This window comes from Phaseolus vulgaris, chromosome 9, assembly GCF_000499845.2.
Source record: "Phaseolus vulgaris cultivar G19833 chromosome 9, P. vulgaris v2.0, whole genome shotgun sequence".
Lineage (NCBI taxonomy): Eukaryota > Viridiplantae > Streptophyta > Magnoliopsida > Fabales > Fabaceae > Phaseolus > Phaseolus vulgaris.
Window position 1 is genome coordinate 21960596 of NC_023751.2, and position 20271 is coordinate 21980866.

A 20271-nucleotide genomic window follows, 5' to 3' on the forward strand; every position below is an offset into this window, starting at 1 on the left:
TTGGGTGATAGAATCTAAAAATTTATTCTAAATTAGATTATATAATTTAAATCTATAATACATTTTCGGGTTATATAACTTAAAAATATATTTTAGATTATGAATTTGAAAAATTCAAAATATATTTAGAATAATTTAAATCATGTAATTTGAATTAATTTTTTAATTTTAGATTTCAATAGACTTTTAGACTATAATCTCAAATATTTTTTAAGCATAGACCGTTAAAACTTTTTTTGAAGAAGGAAGTATGATGCGACTAAAAAAAACTGGCTTGTAATTGAAACGAGGAAATTAGATGGTCCTGAAGGATGTTCTTAGCCTTCTTCATGCCACTTTGCACCTTTTCCATATAACCATTGCTGTTTATTAGTAATCTAAGCTAATTAAGAAGGATTCTTAGTAATATAAGCTTGAACGCATCTCTAACATAAGCTTATACTAGAGCTAGTGATTACTATGGAGTTCCTAGGTTTGGTTGACAATGAGATTAGTTATACTCTAAAATTTAGGTTCCTAAGAGAACCAATCCCAATTTTAATACATTTAATTCAATATAAAATTAAATTACTCGTTAAATTTTTTTCACCCAAACAAATTATCAAGTATATTTATTCCAGCATCCTCTTACAAAAATATGAATGTATCAACAAATAATACAAATTATTAAAAACCAGTTTAATAAAGAAAAAAAAAATATAAAAACGAGAATTTCATAACATTTTATAATATTGAATAAGAAAATCAATTGATTGTCATTCAATTTCAACTTTATTTTTTAAAACAATCTATATAGTTAAATGGAAATGCTCACTAAAAGTATTTGTTGGACTTGAAGAGAATGCGAAACCTCAAGTCGAATATTTTAATGATAATGTTTAAAGAGGTTGATGTTAAAAATATAATGAGTATTTTAGTTTTTATTACATGTGAAAAAGATTTTGTAACTATGTTAATTGATTAATATTTAAATAATTGACTAACTTGTTATTGAGATGTTTCACAATATAACCAATTAGGAATTAATCGTTTAAAACACGGAGCAAAATTATGTGTTTTTAAATGTTTTAAAATATTGATCGATTAAATTTTTGCATAATTGATTAACAAGTGTCATAATCAATTAAAATAGAAAGTGTTGTAATCTGCTAATAAATAAAAAAATTTAATAGTTTTTCAAATTTTAGTAAAAATAATCAATTACTAACTTAAAATAATCGATTAAATACATTTAAATCAATTTTGAATTAGTATTTTATGAACTTTATAAATAGAACACTAATTTCATTCTTTTAAACATTAATACAAATATGAAAAGTGAATTCATTATGATCATTTGAGTTTTTTTCAATTGTCAAAGAGTGCTAACAAGTTTACTAATTCAAGGTTGTGTTCTCATGCTGAAATTATCTTCTGGTTTGCTTTTGCTCTGAAAATTTGACACAATCTCTTTTTTTTTAGTTATAGGAGTGTTTCTATTGTATATACCCTTTTGTTTGATCAAAAGTTGATTAGTGATATTCTCTTAGAGTGTTTCGAGGGTAAAACATATTCTATTGAGTAACAGTATATATTGCATTGCTTGTTGTCTTGTGTTTGTTTGATTGTGATGAGTGTTTGTATAAACATTCAAAGATAGTGAATTCCAATTATTAACTGAGATTGGATATAAGATTGGTTTTATCATAACCAGTATAATTTCTTATGTGCAATCTTTCTCTTTCTCTATCTTGTTGTTTACCAATATTTTATTAATATTGATTTTCAAATTAATTGCACCATTTTTTCAAAGAACTTGAAAAAAGGGTAAATCTTTTTTGAAAAGCTTTTAAAACCAATTCACACCCCTCCTGGTTTAGCTATGTCTCATTGTTTTCTAACAATTGGTCTAAAAGTTGTTTTTTGAAAGATATTCAGAACAAACATCATGAAAATTTGTGAATGGCTATGCTAAATATGTTTTATAGGTTAAATTGATTGTAAGGATTATAATACTATTATGACTAACAATGTGCAAGAGGAAAAACCTGTGGATTCTTGGATTAAGGGAAAAAACATGGTTTGATGCAAGGGTGAAGCATATCATTCTCTCTACATTAACTATGTATACTTGTACGAAAATTTTATCTTGCAAAAGTGCTAAAGATATATGGATAGAGATGGAGGAAATGTATGGAAAAAAATAAAGTTTTGCTGAAAAATAATCCAACGCATAAGTGGAAGAAACTTGATGTTAGTTAGAACAAAAACATAAAAAGAATATCATTGCAATGATTTAATTCATTAAAATGTTAAAATCCAACTACATTCGTGATAATTAAAGTTAAATGAGTTAAAGGGACAACCTAACAAATCAATTTTCAAAAGCAATATGCATTTCCATCTAATCTCACATAATTTTCCTTTATAGGTTAAATATGTTGAAATAATATATTAATTTAAAAAAAAAGGTTGAATGAAGTTCATAAAACTTAAGTATACAAATTTAACTAGATAAATCGCCTATACAGATGAGAGAAGAACAAAAGAAATTACTTTTATACTTATTCACTTCAAGTGTTTGACTACATATAGGTATCCTTAAACAATGTTAAATGTGTTCACTATAATCAAAATATAATACAAACAAATATTATTTTCTTTCATTTATAGCTTACGCGAATATATAATATCATTCTTAACAAACCCTTGCAATATCCCTAAGATTGCGAATACCAAATATTTTTTTTATACTAAGTTGTTTCTATCTTTTACAATGATTCTTTAGTTGTTACTTTTCATCACAAACATAATAATGTTAAATAAAAAAACTAAGAAAACAATGTATTGGATATAAACAAAACTTTATTAACTCTTACAAGACTAAAAGTTCTTTAAGATAACAACTTTACGATGATTTTTATAAAAGAATTTAATTGTTTTCTAAGAATTGTGTGTTGTTATTATGTTAGAATATATCTTCTTCTATTCTTCATATTTTGTAGAGTTACTCTAAATAACATTAATTTTTTTCTCATTTTTTTACATCTTTAGTTTATCTATGTTTTATCACATTAAAAAATGAAATACAAAGAAAATAAGGAAAGTATATCAAGAAGAGTAAATAATATGAGTTTTTATATTGTGACATATTATCATGTGCTTACTATTTAAGTTTAAATACCATCAATTACAAATATTAATTTTATTTTAACATTCATCTTAGATAAAATTAATTTGTTTCCATATAAGAACGCATTAGACACTAAATTATATTTTTATAAAAGGACATATTATGAAATAATATATAATCCATTTTACCACCATTCTTTAAATGTTTCATCATTTAAATTTTAGCGATGGGGACGTGGGCCAAAGTGGTGAGAAGCAAATAATTCAAAATGTTTGTGTTTTAGTCCGTCGTTCATCTCCCTTAGCCCACAGCAACAAAAAAAAAACATAATAAAAAAGAGTTTGGCAGGAAACGAAAGACAATTGAAAGAGTTTGGTATAATGGTATTGGTAACCCACAGGTATACACCCTGTGGCCATACCATACCAATACCATTACCATACTTGTTCTGTACACGACCTTCCAAATCTGAATTAACATCTCAAAACCAAATCAAATCAAATCAATTATATTAATCAAGGGTTGGGTTTTTCTTCTCGAATATCCTCAATCGTCCATCGTCAATCCTCATCCTCTCTGTACTATCCTCTTCTCCATTATCCTCAACTTCCAACCCTTAATCGATCAATCTCCATACCCATACCTCAGATCTACGTTGTTTTAATCACTACTGCTCCCTCGTCGTTTCGATCTACCCTTTGCCGTTTCCCTTTACAGTAATATAGATCCCTTGATGTTCTTACATTAGAACCTAACCTATAGTTGCTCCCAAAGCCTAACCAACAGAACTAGGAATCTTCCCAGATTCTTTTTCTGTGCTCATTAGCCTTTCAGAGACAAACCCAACAAATTCTTCTTCAGCTCATCTTATATATTCAATCTCTGATCGATCGCTTTTCCCCAACCTCTTTGCTTTCCTCCACGCGCTCGCCTCGGATATGGATTTGGACGATTTCCGATCCATATTGGACACCTCGGGCGTCGACGTGTGGATGTTCATCGACGCCGCAATCGCCGTCGCCTCCGCGGACTGCGCCGCGGAATTGAAGCGCCGCCGCGACTCCATCGTGGAAAGCCTCTACTCCGCCACGGCCGCGCCTCCGCGGTGCCGCAATTGTGACGACGGCCACCTCCTCAGGACCAACGGCCACCAAATCACGAAGCAGAACAGCCCTAGCCCTAGCCCCGTGCGGCAGCCTCACCGACGCCGTGCCGCCGAAGCCGCCAATTCCCCCGCCACGCCGCAGTCTCTGGAAAACGATGACGGCGGCGAGGATTTGGATCCTTACGGTGGTCTGTTCGACGACGAACAGAAGAAGATTCTAGAGATTAAAGAGCAACTCGAAGAGCCTGATCAGGTATTGCTAATTGTTCAATTCAACGAGTGTTTTTTCATGTTGAGATTACAAGTTTAATTAATGTTTTCTTTTAATTTGGCTTGTTTTCTTTCTCCTTTGTAGTCTGAAGATTCCTTGGTGGAGTTGCTGCAAAGCCTCGCGGACATGGATATTACATTCCAGGCTTTGAAGGTAAGTTCATTTTCTTTGAGAAGTTTTTTTGAAGTTTTTTTATGACTTAACGGTGTTTGATTTTTTATTCCTGTAGGAAACTGACATCGGGAGGCACGTGAATCGGTTACGGAAGCATCCTTCAAACGACGTTCGTCGATTGGTGAAGCTGCTTGTCAGGTTTTGGGAGGAGATATAAAAATCGTTTCACTTTTTTCGCGGAAATTAATGTTGTCGTATTGCAAGAGTTTCAACTGATTGACTTGATTCATCTTTTTTGTTATTTGCAGGAAGTGGAAGGAAATTGTGGATGAGTGGGTGAAGCTGAAACCACAGGGAGGAAGGGACACTCTGATGGGTAATCTTGATTATTGATTAATTATTAATTATTATGTTAATGTTGGGGATTTTCTAAAGGTCATGTGAAATTATTAATGATAATTAATGATGATGTTGGTGGGGTATTGGCAGCTGATGGAGACTCGCCTGTGCAGAAAACCACCCAAAATGGGCATCATCATCAGGTTGAGGTCAAAGAAATCTTTTTCGCGTAGTGCTTTTTTTTTTCCTTGGAAAGTCGAGCTAATAATATTCATTCTTCTTCTATTCCTTTTGCAGATTCCTGATTTTGCATACTCGCCAAATCCACACAGTTAGTATAGTATAGCATATTGGCATCTGATTCAAATCTTTTTGGATACTGTAGTTTACATCTGATTGATATGGTCTATATGCTGACGCAGATGGTAGCTCAGGGTCTGACCGTAACAACTCCGAAGCAGAACACAAACCGAAAGTAATTCCCCGCAGTGAACCTCGGCCAAAACCGACGCCAGCACCGTCAATTTCAACCCCTGCTTCCGCTTCTCAAAACGTATGGATATGATTTCTCAACCATTTTGGTGTCTCTAAAATATGAATGCGGTGGTGGGTTTATCTGTTAAGGTAAAAGGGATCTTAAGTGGTCCTGACATAGTGTTGAATGGTTGCAGAGACAAAGAGACAGCAGTTTTGACGCGGAGAGGCTTGCTTCAGCCAGAAGGCGGCTTCAAGAGAACTACAAAGAGGCTGAAAATGGTGGAATTTTCGTCTCTATAATTTTTATTTTCATGCTGTGATATTTCTTTATCTCTCTCTATATAACCGACGTGTAATTTGGTGTGTTTGTGCGGTGTATAGCCAAAAGGCAAAGAACGATTCAGGTTATGGATATCAACGAGTTACCAAAGTCAAAACCCAAGAATGCCTTCTTTGGGAAGAACAAAGGTGGTGGTGGTTCTCAGGGAAGGCACTGGTGATGATAATGAAGCATGTTGTATCCATTGTTGGTGGTGCCATTTTGCGTGTAAAAAAACACAGCCTTGTGGCGGTGCCGGATAAGTCCCAAACCCTGTTCATCATCCTGTGGATTTTTCCTCCGCTCATAAACTTTTTTTTTCCTGTGGTTTTTATTTAAGTCAATAATAACCGAAGAAAAGAACTCCTCAATATATTTTTTTCTTGAAAGGGGTACACATCGAACCCACGTTTGTCGGTTTGTGGAGGAGCACGTGATTTCAGGAAACAAGATAGGGATGGTACGGGGGGTAGGGGGCTAAAAGAGGCTTTCCTTAGTTACAAAACATCGTTTTTGAGGGTGAAGTTTGAATTCTGGTACATTAGGTTTAAGGGATGGTTTACTACTCCCATTAAATGCAATTTTCTCTTGAAGAAAAACAACAAACGGGAAGTCAAGAAGTGATAACAGTATATGCTTTTGCTCTGGGTGGGTGGGAATTAGTTCGCTGGATTAATGATGGGGTCTTGGGTGTTGACACCTTCACAACCTGCTTAATCATTCCAATCCTTTGCCGTAAAAAATGAGTTTTATTTGGTGCAGCAAGCCATTTACGACCTTTGTCTAATAATTGAAACACCACAAATGGACAAAAAAGTCTTGCGTTACGGGGTACTTCTGTCATAGAAAATTCTTCTAACGGCCTATTGTTTGTTAAGCTATACAGAGTTAGGCACTTATTAGCCATACAAGTTACGTAACATGTTCCTTGTGTCACACTAATTCGGCTTCCTGGTACTTTCATTTTATTCCATCAGATTTTGCACTTTTACTCGGAAAGTTGAATTTGGTGTGGAGCTATGTTCGGTGGTAGGTAATTTGTATGACAAATAAATCATTTACTGCATTTAATATTTCACACTTTCACCAAAAAATGTCTTGTGTGCCTTTTCAGTACGCCGTCACTTTTGGGCGTTATGAGCACATTACACCGCTATGCCAATTTCATATGTTGAAAATATTCTATTAGATAGCGCTATTTCAAAATTTATTCAATTATACAGTTAAAAATCTCTTTTAAATTATGTAATCTAAAAATTTCTTTTAGATACAATACAGAAAAAATATTGCAACATTTAGTTAAATGTTTGGCTTTACGGAATTGGAAGTTGGTGAATTTAGTTATTTTAAAACCGACCAATTCATTCCATATTTTACTGATTCATTTTAGGTGAATGTCTTGTGAAAAGTTCACTCTATGAATTGAGGTTTCTAAAGCTTGTATTGTATGACATGATTGTCCCAGCCCACTAATAACATTGCTTTTGATTTTGAAAAATCACACATTAACGAAGGATGATATGTTTTCCACTTTGTCATGTTCAATGACTGCGAATAATTTTTCAGGTAATGAATATTTAATGATACCATGTTCTGAAGTCACAACTAGTCCTATAGGAAGGTAGGATATTTTAAAACTCATTAATAAATTTAGCAACTTAAAAAAAAAAACTACTTTCTATTTTGTATTATAAGGTAATTGTCTCACTATGATCATAGTTGCTGTGTAATTTCTAATGTCAATATAATTTTAGGTTGTACCAATAGGATAGATCAGTATCTGGTATGGACCGTGCCTTTATAAAAAAAATGAGTTAAGATTAATATAAATGGATGTAAGATAATTTGTACAGAAAATTAGATACTGTCAATGTTAATCTTTGTGCACATATTAATTGTGGTCCAAGAGTGATAAGGTCTATCAAAATCCTATAAAAAAAGCTCAATAATCAAGAAAAATATGTCGTTATTATATTATTTATTTCATCTGAACGTTGGAATTTTTACAGGTACATTCTCCACTCGGAATCAAAGGTCAAATACTGAACACAAGAAGGACGAATGGAAGAAGAAGGAAGAATAGAAGGAAACATGCTCATAGAGCAGTTTTGTCTCAATACAAGTACATAAGTTAAAGGATAAAATAGTAACTATAAGAATTTTTTTTTCAAAAATTATCTCTTCATATGATAATAGTAAAAAGTAAGTTTATAATAAATGCTATTTTCTTTAGAAGACATAAGAAATACAATGTTAACACAAATATTATTCATTTAAAATTGCATTAAAACCTAATTAACACCTTTAAAGTACATGTAATATACTCTTTCGAACAACTAAAGTTTGATTAAGAAAAAATATTAAGAAATGAAGATAAAAATAATAGAAAGTAAATAAAATTCAATATTTAAAAATATAAAAAAATAAAAGGGAAAAAAGATGTAGAGGTAAAAAATTAAAAAATACTCTTATTAAATATTAATTCTTAAAAATATGTTCAATTTATTATATATATATATATAATAAGAAGTGTAAATTGATCTTTATTTAATTGTACAGTTATATATAATATTTGCAATTTAAATAACTATACAGTGGTTACAAAGAATAAAATGGCTTAAAAAAATAGAATAAAGGAATTATTTAGCGAAGGGTTGGAATAAAAGTTAAGCAAGTATTGTAAGTAGATTACATGCTTTTCAATAGCTTTATATCATACTAAGGAAAACAACGTCAATGTTCCTATGTCACCACGTAAGTTAATTGTTCTAATAATTATATTATTTTATATAGTATGTATATTAATTTTAAATTTAATATATGTGAAAAACAGGAAAAAAACATAAAGAAGGATTGATAGTTCAAACAATAATTTTGTTAACATGTATCTTATTAAAACATACTTCACTTGTACAATCATATTTCTTCTGATTAGAGAGTACAACACAATCTCAATAATTAACATAATTACGTATTTGAAATTATTTTAAAAATTTTTGTTCATAGTTATTCTCTTTCTTAACTTAACACAAATAATAATATTATGTAATGTAGAAGAAGAGATAAGAAAAAGAGGTAAGGTACATAATAATTTATATTTATTTATCTATTTTAATAGATTACATTTTGGCCAATAAATCAAGTTCTATTAGATAGATTATTGCTATAAAATACATTTAAATATTTTTTGAGTTCATGTATCTGACTAACCTATTGTATATTCTTTACTCAAATAATCTTTTTGATGGCTATTAAAATTACTAATAGAGTATTTTCATTACTCTTCAACTATTAAAATCTTTTTCAATCTTTATTATTAGTCATATTTTATTGTATTCTAAAACTAAAAAAATATTAATAATTATAGTTATGATAAAAAAACAATATTTTAAAATAAGATAAATAGTTTTTTCAGATATGTAATTTAATTGAAAATATATTTATTATAAGTAAGATAATCATATATTATTTTTTATTTTCATTCCATTATTTAGTTTCAAGCATTGTATTTTTTTTAAAATTATTATTATAATTTGCTTATACGTTTCTAGTTCATTTTTATATTTATTTTGATATTATAATTTCAGTGATTGTAAAATAATTATTTTTTAATATATTATAAATATAATTTTTGTTTTTAATGAAATATGTTTTATATCAATGACAAAACTTATGTATGTTGTTGTGTATTTTAATACTTATACCTATACAAAGTTATTTAGTTTATAGAAAAATATCCTAAAAATTATGACAGAAACTTACTTAACAATTAGAAAACATATAAACTATATGGCCGAATGACCATGTTTAAGATGTTTAAGATACATTCAATCTTATGCAACAACTATTGGTTCAATCAAAATATCTATATTTGATACTAGTTAAACGATAAATAACTTTAGTTTAAAAATTGTTTAATGTTTGACTGATGTTTACACATATTTCAATTTGTCATCTTAAATATTTAAAATATGATAGATTTATATCACAAACATTATTTTTTCAAAACTTAATTTTTCATTGCTTGATTCATCCATTTCATAAATAAAATTATAATTTTCTCTTAAATTGACTAGATGTTAAAGTTTATAAAAGTTAACACCAAATTGATCAAATTGTTTATTTTGCTTACTATCTCATCATAGTAAATTAACACATAATTTTATATCTTTTCTCCATCTAATTAGAATATAATTAAAGGACATCTCATTCACATTTTTCTTTATTCACATTTTTCTTTTAACTAAGGTCTTTGTTATATGTCTACATATTATTACCTTAAATTTAAACAAATACAAGAGTATTAACATTTCAGTCCACATATTATGTGGTCTTGAGCATTTAGATTTTTTTTTTATATCCATTATTTCCTTATTTAAAAATTGTGTTGGTTTAAGTATGTTGAAAATTCTTTTCAAAGAGTAAGTTGTTATAAAATAACAAAATTCAAAAAGAATATAACTCAAAAGCAATGATAAGATTTAGGGAACACAAGACAGACTAATTTTGATTTGTTTTTTTTATCGACAAAGAATAAATAAAATTAAAAGCAAAATATTATAGGGATGCTGAAATCCTTATAGAAAATAGAAAATAAAAACTTCTAGCCTCATACTCTCAAGGAGATATAAGACATAAATTTATAATATTGTTTATGAGAAGATTTCTCACTCATACATAATTTTGTCTGTTTGTTGTTGAAAATACCAAACAAGTAGATTGTTTATGATGATTAACTACAACAAGAATGAACATATTGCATCTCTTTGTTAAATATAATATGTATTATCAAATTATACAATCTACAAATGAATCATAAGTTGTCATCTCTGATATATTCCTAATACATTTTAAAATTTTGACATAAAATTTGATTGTTTTTTCTTTGTATACGAATGAAGTAATTATAAAGTGTTTTATCCCCAACACTAACTCTTAACTGTGTAACCTTTGCTATACCGTTCTTGTAATCTTTTTCACCAAATTGCAAGTTCTCGTATGCTTTGGCTTCAAAACTAACTAATGAATAAAATTTTTGTTTAATGAAATTCATGCATCATCACATAACACTATTATTCTTTATGCATAACTATCATTTTTTCCTACAATATCTTTGGAACATGACTTTTTTTGGACTTAAGATGATAATAATCTAGATTAACACAAAAATGTATTACAAAGTGGACTTTAAGCCTAACTCAACCCCATAACACCAACTCACACCAAGACTACCAACTCGTGCGTGGGACTATATATTATGGGTGGTCCGATAGCGGGTGGCACGATAGGCCTAACACAAACACTCGCTAGGATAGGCTCGAAATGGCTCTGATACCATATTACGAAGTGAACTTTAAGCCTAACTCAACCCCATAAAATCGGCTCAATGGGGTGAGGTTTGCACCCACTTATATACAATGAAAGGCTCTAATCTCTAGTCGATGTGGGATCTCCAACAAAATGAAAGCAGAAAAATTTGTTGGATCTCAACTTTTCCTTAGCCATCTTAACTTGAAAGAAATCGATTTTCAAACATTTTTTTGAGTAATAATCAACATCCATAAAGAAAAAAATATTCACTTAACAACTTAAAATATTAATATTTATCTGATTTTTTTTACTTTTTAACTTAAAATACTAGTACATACTATTATATTATTATATAATTAAAGTGAATTATCAAGTAAGTATATTTTTTAAGTAGATGTGAACCTGTCATTTTTTCTATTCTTCTCTTCCATGAGATGTAAGTAAATAGTACATGGCATCAATCTTTGTACTCGTGCTAATTTTTTTAATCCCAAAGCAACTTCATACGCATAGTTATTATAAAATACATAACTTTTTCTCGCACCATCCCAACACTGAACTTCTTTTCCAATATCAATTGAGCATTTTTAAATGCCCACACTTTAAACATGACAAACATAAAAGAATGAAGCACATTTATTTGAAGACTCATTTGTGTGCAAAATAGAAAATAATAAAAATAAAATTGGTAAGAGAAAGTTACAAAGTTGTAAACAAAAACCATAGATTTGGAAAAAAGTTTTACTATACTCAATCACAATTAGAGGTGAAAATTGATTAGATTATATTTGACTAAGCTTGAGTATAATATGTTTATTTGTTATAAGCTTTTTTAAAAGGGTTCAACTTGTCTACAAAAAATATATAAGCTTCAAGCATGTGTAGGAAAAAAATAAGCATGTTAGCATTCCTTTTTACATTCTAGAAAGTAAAATAATCTGCAATTTCTATTCTATCACTTTTGGAGCTGGCACACTATCCCTCTCACCTAAATTTGACAAGTTGTAATCAAATAGAGAATTTAAAGTGTGCTTCAATTAAATCTTCTTTCTTTCATACTCTTTTCAAAACAATCTCTTTCATACTTTTTCTTAAATAGTAATTACTACTTTCCCATTCAACTTTAAATGTTTTTTTTTTCAGATTTCTAATAGAACTTAAAATGAAACAATATCTTAAAAAAAACAACAATCAAATGAGGAGTAGAGTTCTATTTAGCTAGCGTTTTCAAACATTATTTTAAATTGAAGTTAAACCAAAAAAAGTTTTAAATTCAATTTATTTAATAATTTTTTTATTTTATAATATAAAAATATAAGTTATTACTTTTTTTATAAATTCATTTTAAATTTTTAAACGTTAAAGAATAAAAATCGGCAAAGGAATACTTTTTACTAACACTTTTTTTTTATTATGTTAGAATAGTTTATATTTTTTTTAGTAAGAGCTATTTTGTGTCGTATCTATTTTTAACTAAGAATTTTAGAAAACACAAATTATCTTGTCTTAAACTTAAACTTTTGTTGTAATTCATATATATGAATATGTGTGTGAATTTAAATTAGAAAAATGATTTAAAATTTTTCAAGCTCTTTTTTTATATATACTTTCTAAAGTTAATTTTAGAACGAATCAATTTCACTCTAGTATTAATTGGTGACAAAAACATTTTATTGTCTTCTGTCAGCATCATACTCTCTTTCATAATCATTTGAGAAAAGATAACATATAAATATAAATCCTAAATTGATCATAAGTATTAAACAATAGAATAAGTTATATTTTTAACTTTGTACTTTATTGTTTTTATTTGTGAAACCTAATATATTGGGGATCCTAAGAATATTCAAAAACATGTAAATCCTTTTAAATGAAAGCTCAAATCATATTTACAAATGATATTCAAATATTTTATGATTCTACCCATAAATTGACATATCAAATATAGATATATCATGATATACGATATCTTTCATTTTTTAAGGTCAATTTGTTGTTAAGGAGTTAAAATATTCTTAGAAGCTAACTCACAGGAAGAAATCAAGAAAATGTTGGACAAGCTATATATGATCATGATTCTTCGTGCCTTGAATCCAAATGTTGATCATATTTAAGATCAAATGTTAAATGATCAAGTCGTCACGTCAATGGAAAACTTAACAACATAAATATTCTATGTTTCAACTCTTAAGAATCTACAAAAGCTTTTCTCATGGTATCTACTTACAGAAAGGGAGGTCATGGAAATAGACAAGGACTTGATGACCAATGACTTCCTCAATGCTCTTATATAAGAGAATGATCATAATTAAGAACATTGTTATTGTTTGTATGACTTTCTTGAAAGACAAGAACTATCCCCAAATTCGAAATACTTGAACCAAAGTTTTATAATGAAGAATATCAAGAATATTTGAGGTCAAAATTTAGTAACCAAATACAATCTTTAAGTGTTCCCAGTTTATTGACAATATATATCTCACAACCTATGAAAAGTCTCATTGTTATGGATAATTGACTTAGGTGCTTATGGTCATATTTCTAGTAATAACTCATTGTTCTCTTATATTTCTTCTCCTAAATTTTCTCATTCTATATCTTTAGCCAATGGATCTAAAGTTGATTATCAAAGATTTGATCAAGTTCTTTTTTACTCTTTCTTTAAACTTAAAAGTTGTCCTAATATATTTTTGCATGCCCTTTAATCTTATATCTTTAAGTCAATTAACAAAGTCATTAAATTGTTATATAGGAGCATGATATAGGTCAATTGATTGAAAAAAAAAAACACAAGTGCAGAATATTGTGCTATTTAGAACCAAATCATCATTGTCACTACACCATTTTTAACTTTAGACAACACCGAACCAAGTGAAACTTATAAATATCTTGTAAATGTTTCTTAAGAAAATGCAACGATTTTACAAGTGTGGTTTAAGGACTATCAAATACCATGTTTGTAAAATCATTACTTATCTATACCACATTTTTTTAAGTGTTGCCTTTAGAATGCGTGTGTTAAACAATAAAATTGACCTAAAAGTAGCCACAAACATATAAATGTGACCTAAAATTGAAAATTGCAACACTTTTACAAATGTGACTTATAAATCACTATAGACCACAATTTTTGGGCCAAAAATGTTTAAGCAATACTTTTGTGATGTGACCTTCTAAAAAAAGGAATAAACTACATTGATAAAGTGTGACCTAAAATAATAATAATGGAGCATTTAAAGGTGGGTATTTTAAACCATATTTTAAACCGGATTTCAAATATACAATATATTTTGCTTTGTTTTCTATTCTCCAACATGTTCCCAAATCTAAATAGCTTTCACTAGTTTATAAATCGAAATTCAAAACAAACTCTGATTCTAAAATTAAAATCAAAACTCAAAACTATTATTATTAATAATAAAAGATATTAATAATAATAATGTTAATATTAATATTATTACTATTAGCGGAAACACAGGCGCATGAAATGCGCCTGTGTGTCCACATGTTTTATTTTTATCATTTACATTTTCAAAGTCATAATATTACTACAACAATAAAGAAAAAAACGATTCAATATTTTATATTTATTAATAATTTTTTTTTAATGAAACAAATAAATAAAAGGAAATGAAACAATGATCAATTTGATAAAGAAGAATAAAAAGCGAACCTTTCAAGAAGAAAGTGTGAACACCGTCCAAGCAATGACTTTAAAGGTCTGGTTGCGAAAGGAGTGACAAACAAGTTACCATTGTAAATCCAAGATACGAAGACCCGATCTTTCGTAATAGTCTTTTCTGCATAATGCAGCGAACCTCTTCATTGCCTCGCGCGAGAAAGAGTGCGTCAGAAATCATAGACTCAAAATTCTATTGCCAAATTTGGAGGAGCTTCGATGCCACATTTGTGATGAGAAGAATAGGTGATCAGTGAATAAGGATGTAATTGGAGTGAAGAAGTATAAGTTATTTTGCTCCTCGTTCACTTCCACATCCAAATCGCCTACACGAGGTGTTCAAAGATAGTCGTCTGTCAAATGCTGTTGACAAAAGTCACAGTCACTGATTGAATCTTTTTTGTAAAGAAAGAATAAGAAATCAAATGATAAGAATAAATAACAACTATGAATTTTAAGAGAGATAAAGATATGAGAAAAAAAATTGTTCCACGTCGTACAAAATGTTTAATAAAATGCTTCACATTCAAAATTTAAAATTGGTAATTGTTTTTTACAAAATGATAAAATATTAGTTTAAAAAATAGTTTCCAATTAATTATAAAAGTAATTAGTTATTTATTAAATACTTAAAAAATAATGAAATGGCTGAAATGTCAAAGATAAAACAATAAAATAAGTATTAATATAAAGTAAAATTGATAAATAGCAAAAGAAGAGTTAAAGACAGGAATCTTCTTTATTTATAGGTTAGACTAGTTTACCAATCGAAATTCAAAACAAACTCTGATTCTAAAATTGAAATCAAAATTATTATTAACATTAATAATAATAAATGTTACTAATATTATTATCATTATGAATAACAACAACAACAATAATAATAATAACAACAACAATAATAATAATAACAACAATAATAATAATAATAATAATAATAATAATAAAAAAAAAATTTGTTTGGTGTAGTAGTGTTGATTCCTCTAACAAACAAATTGTTAATAATAATAATATTAAAGTAAAAAAAATAGTTAAAATATGTTGCCTATTCTACTAACATAACACAACAATTTTTAAAAGAACTAAGATTTTTGTGAACACAAGAAAAGAATATATATTATGATAATCAAACAGTTCTTTCACATTAGTTCTTCACATTGTTTCCAACATTGACATTAAATTTACAGCGAGTTTGTTGACTCCAATAATCAATTTGCGATATTGTGACAAAACCCTTGACATTAGCTAAAATTCAATTTTTAACTTTCAAGCTTAGGGCATTCCATTTATTTGCTCTAATTTTAACGGAAAATGTTAGAATAATTTTTATTATCTATTTTGTATTGTATTTATCTGTGACCTAAAATCTTTGGAGAAACTTTTTTCTCTTTCTTTAAGCTTCTATAGCTTCATGACTTAGATGTGTTTGGCTTTCTGACTTAATTCTGACTCCAGATTAATCTGGTAGGAGTGATTGGTAGAAACGGGACCTAATTCTTCCAATTGAGAGTTGATGCAATCATCTTTGGGGGCTGAATCAGATAATTCACAGAGTTTCAAACTGCACGAGCATGACAGGAAGTGGTTACTTGAGTTTTGAGATTAAAAGTTTTCCCTTCAGAGGCACTAACAGCAGGAACATAAGGATATATATAAATGGACTCTACTTTAACTTCTGGCATTATGCGAACGTTTAGCTTCTGTAAATCACGATGTTAGCCATACCTATCAACTAACAGTCTTGGGAAAGAACTGATACTATATCCATCTGGGTTTTCCCACAATATCTCACTCACAAGTTACTAACAATCTTCTAATATATCCTTTCCAGACCTCCCCTTATATTTTGTCTCAGTGGCAGTTGCAGAAACTCCAGATTTAGGAATACTCTTATCGTCTTTTTCCATATCATGTTCAGATGATTTTTGCAACTTGGATTGTGATGATCTGCTCAGAAAGAGAGATCTCAAACCATTTGCACCCTGAGATTTGCCCATCAATGAGTTCCCCCGAACTGGTTTAGTTACCCTAAAAGGAAATATCTGGGACGGGTTTTCCTCCAACCACTTTTTCTCTGATATTAACAACTCCACCAATTGAAGAATATCTTCTTCAGTGAGAGATCTTAAAACTGGGGGTCCATCCTTTAGCAATTTATACGCCATATCCTCCCTGATACAAACAAAAGGGCATGCTAGTAACTCTTTAAACTGGTAGCTACATAATGATATCATATCATAAAATATCAAAATGGTCACACAACTTTCAGCAGAAATTTTGTCATATAGTTAATTTGTTGCGCTGCAAAAGGGTGAATTTATAAAAGATTTGTACTAGATTAGTGCGTAACCTGTTTTTCGACTGGGAAACAATTAATGATCCTTTGAGCGTGAAAATAAAAGTTTCTATGTCATCCCAAAAGGCACTGCTAGAAAACAACTCAGGCTTGTCCAGCTCTGATAACTTGGGTTCTTTAAAATCACTCACAACCTGAGCTGTTTGCTCTACTAGTTCAGATGGGTTAGAATCCTCGAAATGACTAACCACCCTGTTATGACAATCAGCTGAAACACCAGATTCTGCATTGCCTTTCCAAAATTGCCACCAGGCTCTGATCCTGACAAAGAATGTTGGGCCATTCCTATTAGTTTTATCACTTCCACTAGGTATTTTATCAAGCAGAGAGTCATCAGCTTGTGTAGAATATGGGCTGTGACAAACTTCATCAACCTGATCATTTCCAGCAGAGTGATTCCTTGAAGTCGTGTATTTTTCCTGAATTCTATAACTTGCATCCTCAGAACCAACAATGTCACAATCAGATAATGTTTTAGAATTCGAACTCAATTTTAAGGAATCTGGCTTAGTTTTGGAAAGTTGGTTGTCCTTGTGTTGTGGTTGAATCTCTGACAGTTGTTCAGTAGTCCTATCAACAACCTTCCCACTACACGCTGAAAATTTCTGCAACGCATCTGGGGGCTGAGACACATGTCTTTCAACCAATGAAAGTGATGATTTTGAATCCTCATCCATACTCCTTTCATGAGATGATGCAGTTAAGGGTGTCCAATTTGCTTCTCTAACCTTGTTTTTATCCTTGCCGTTTAGCTTTGGAGTTGCTGCAGATCCCTTCTTATCGATCTTAATACAAGATGCTACTGATTCCACAACTTTTCCCTCAAAAGGTTTGGGGGATTCTGAGGGGATCAGACATACATGAAAATTACCAAAGCCTAAAGGCTCAAGCTCTACATGCAGTGTTGATGTTAGAAAGCGAGAAAATGTTCCATATCCATAAAACTTTTTACTAAAATTCACTTTACGTTTCTTCAACTCTATACGAAGATCTCTAATTGAGATTCCTTTTCGATGTGACTTTAATATACGGCAAACCTGTTTTACAACTTTTTTTGGAACAGTGTGCAAATCTAAGGAAGGTTTGTATATGCCTACTTTTTCTGAAGATGCAGACTTCTTAACATCTGAGAATGGTTTTTCCGGAATCACCTTGTAATTTCCACACCAAGAACCAAACAAACCATCAGGAGGATGGCTTAAATGTTTTCCAGAAAGATGTTCCCCTTTTACTAACGAAGACCATTGCCATATTATAGTTGCTGCACTGCAGAGGACACCAGGAGCATTCCTTGTGCTAGCAAGTAATATATTGTAATTATGAATTCTTAACCGGTGTAACATTCCAGCAAAGTCTCCATCAGCAGATATCAAAAAGAGATGGGCAGGCGGAGGATTTTGAGAAACCCAATCCATAAGATTCATGAGAAGAAATCTATCAGCACTGTTCTTTCCACCTGCAACAATACTTGAAGATATTATAATTTGAATAGCTAAAAGTGTAGATAAATGAAACAAGAAACTACCGAAGCCATATGGACGGCAAGCTGGAAAACATATCAAATTAAAAACTTCCCATTCATTTCTCCCACATTTTCACTCTCTTTCACCACATCCAAACAACTCAACTTTCCAATTTGTCTTCCCTTTTTTTTTTTTTTTTTTCTACCCCCTCGTTTACAATCCTAATGGCTAAAACTATAATTATTTTTCTTCATAAAAGGACCAATTCCTAATATCACCTACAACGACAAATGTTTAATGTTTAATTTCAATCATGTTACTATCACATGACAACCATTATTTGTTAAGTCAAAGTCACCTCATCACCAGCTTCATCTTCGCTATAAGTAATTAGCATAGAAAAATAGGAAGGAAAAAATAAAACTAATTTATCTATAATATAAAATTAACTTATATATGAATCAATTTTAGAAGTTATTTCTGTTAGCTTCTTCAGAAAATTGGGTTAAGTTTCCTCTAAACAAAAGCATAATCCAGACCTAAAATGCAAGTGTAAGGACTAACACTTCAGATAACAGTAGATATAACACAACTAAAATGCAGCTGAAAAGACTACAAATTATAACATATCTCTTAAGGAACTAAAACTTAAAGTTATTATACAGAGACAAAAATAATAATAATCAAACAAAAAAAGCTGCGTTATCTAAAAACTTATGGATTATCATAACCCAAAAAATAAATAAAAAACAATGTGAGCGTCAGCAGTGAACCAATTAGAAACCATCTTGAGATGAATTTTGACGGCAACAAAGTTAAACGAGGAGAGGAGTTAAAGAAGAGGAGAGAAGAGAAACCTGGAATGTGGGTGAAATGAATGCCAGTGTGAGAAAGTGCTTGCTGGTTGGGTTTTGAGAGCTGCAGAACATCACCGAAAGCGTTGATTCGGAGAGGGCCCTTAATACCACTCGCTCTCACAGCCTTCGTGATCGCCGGCGCCACATCCAGAGCATCAACCCCCGCCGGCACCTGGCAGTTCTCGAAATCCCACCACACCGAAACCTTGACGTCTCGAGAGTGGTGCCACAACTGATGCCTCTGAACCCTAACCGCCAACAACTGCTTCGTTTGGAGAAGGGATCTCATCACGATTGGAAGAATCAAATCCAATGCTTCTTCCAGTGTTGCAGTGAGTTGGTTAGTGGCTACGGAAGGCTTTAGGATTAGCGCAATTTAAACTACACCCACATTTTCTAACTCTTCTTCTAATCTAATGCAAAAATAAAAGCTTCAAAATTTTCTCACAAAGTTTACATGATTAAGTTTAAATATGGGTTACTTTTAACTGGGTGTCTATTAATCTTTTTTCTATTAAATACTTAAAAAGTTATATATTTTTTACATAAGTTTTACGACATGAAATATTTTTTTTTTGTCGTTTTATTTACTTGTGTTTTAAGTTTTGTACTTAATATAAAATAATATTATTAATTTTTCTTATTTTCATAATAATTTACTGCATAAGGAAATTATCATGATTCTTTTATTACTTTTACCTCATTTACCTATAATTATTAAAGAATTATTGTCATTATTATTAATGATGTTAGTAACAATGATAATTTATTATTCTCTAACATATTTTTAATAAAAATAATTAAAAATATTTATCATTTTATATTAATTATAATATTATTTTATATTAATACATCTTATTTCTTTAACA

General features: G+C 29.9%; 2 protein-coding genes across 3 annotated transcripts; one reads left to right on the forward strand and one right to left on the reverse strand.

Moving 5' to 3' along the window:
* The first annotated feature begins 3414 nt into the window (after positions 1-3414).
* On the forward strand, positions 3415-6110 carry LOC137823154 (probable mediator of RNA polymerase II transcription subunit 26c). 2 transcript variants are annotated; one of them, XM_068628301.1, is made up of 9 exons: positions 3415-4470; positions 4573-4641; positions 4718-4800; positions 4911-4978; positions 5092-5144; positions 5239-5272; positions 5364-5494; positions 5613-5697; positions 5800-6110. In XM_068628301.1, exons 1-9 carry the CDS (start codon positions 4051-4053, stop codon positions 5916-5918), a joined length of 1062 nt encoding a protein of 353 aa, XP_068484402.1. In that variant the 5' UTR covers positions 3415-4050; the 3' UTR covers positions 5919-6110. The 2 variants fall into 2 exon arrangements, with proteins under 2 accessions (XP_068484402.1, XP_068484401.1); XM_068628300.1 differs by having other exon boundaries at positions 3472-4470; positions 5092-5150.
* A 10243-nt stretch (positions 6111-16353) lies between these two features.
* On the reverse strand, positions 16354-19892 carry LOC137821727 (uncharacterized). The gene is made up of 3 exons (XM_068626461.1): positions 19403-19892; positions 17077-18538; positions 16354-16898 (listed from the first exon to the last, which is right to left on the reverse strand). The coding sequence occupies exons 1-3, from the start codon at positions 19689-19691 to the stop codon at positions 16529-16531; spliced, it is 2121 nt and encodes a 706-aa protein (XP_068482562.1). The 5' UTR covers positions 19692-19892; the 3' UTR covers positions 16354-16528.
* Between the last annotated feature and the right edge of the window lie 379 nt (positions 19893-20271).

Coding starts and splice junctions, on each gene's coding strand:
- LOC137823154 (XM_068628300.1), top strand. CDS start 4,051: ATGGATTTGGACGATTTCCGATCCATATTGGACACCTCGGGCGTCGAC. Junction 4,471..4,572: donor AACTCGAAGAGCCTGATCAG/GTATTGCTAATT, acceptor TCTCCTTTGTAG/TCTGAAGATTCCTTGGTGGA. Junction 4,642..4,717: donor TTACATTCCAGGCTTTGAAG/GTAAGTTCATTT, acceptor TTATTCCTGTAG/GAAACTGACATCGGGAGGCA.
- LOC137821727 (XM_068626461.1), bottom strand. CDS start 19,691: ATGAGATCCCTTCTCCAAACGAAGCAGTTGTTGGCGGTTAGGGTTCAG. Junction 18,539..19,402: donor TCATTTCACCCACATTCCAG/GTTTCTCTTCTC, acceptor GTATTGTTGCAG/GTGGAAAGAACAGTGCTGAT. Junction 16,899..17,076: donor GTTTCCCAGTCGAAAAACAG/GTTACGCACTAA, acceptor TGTTTGTATCAG/GGAGGATATGGCGTATAAAT.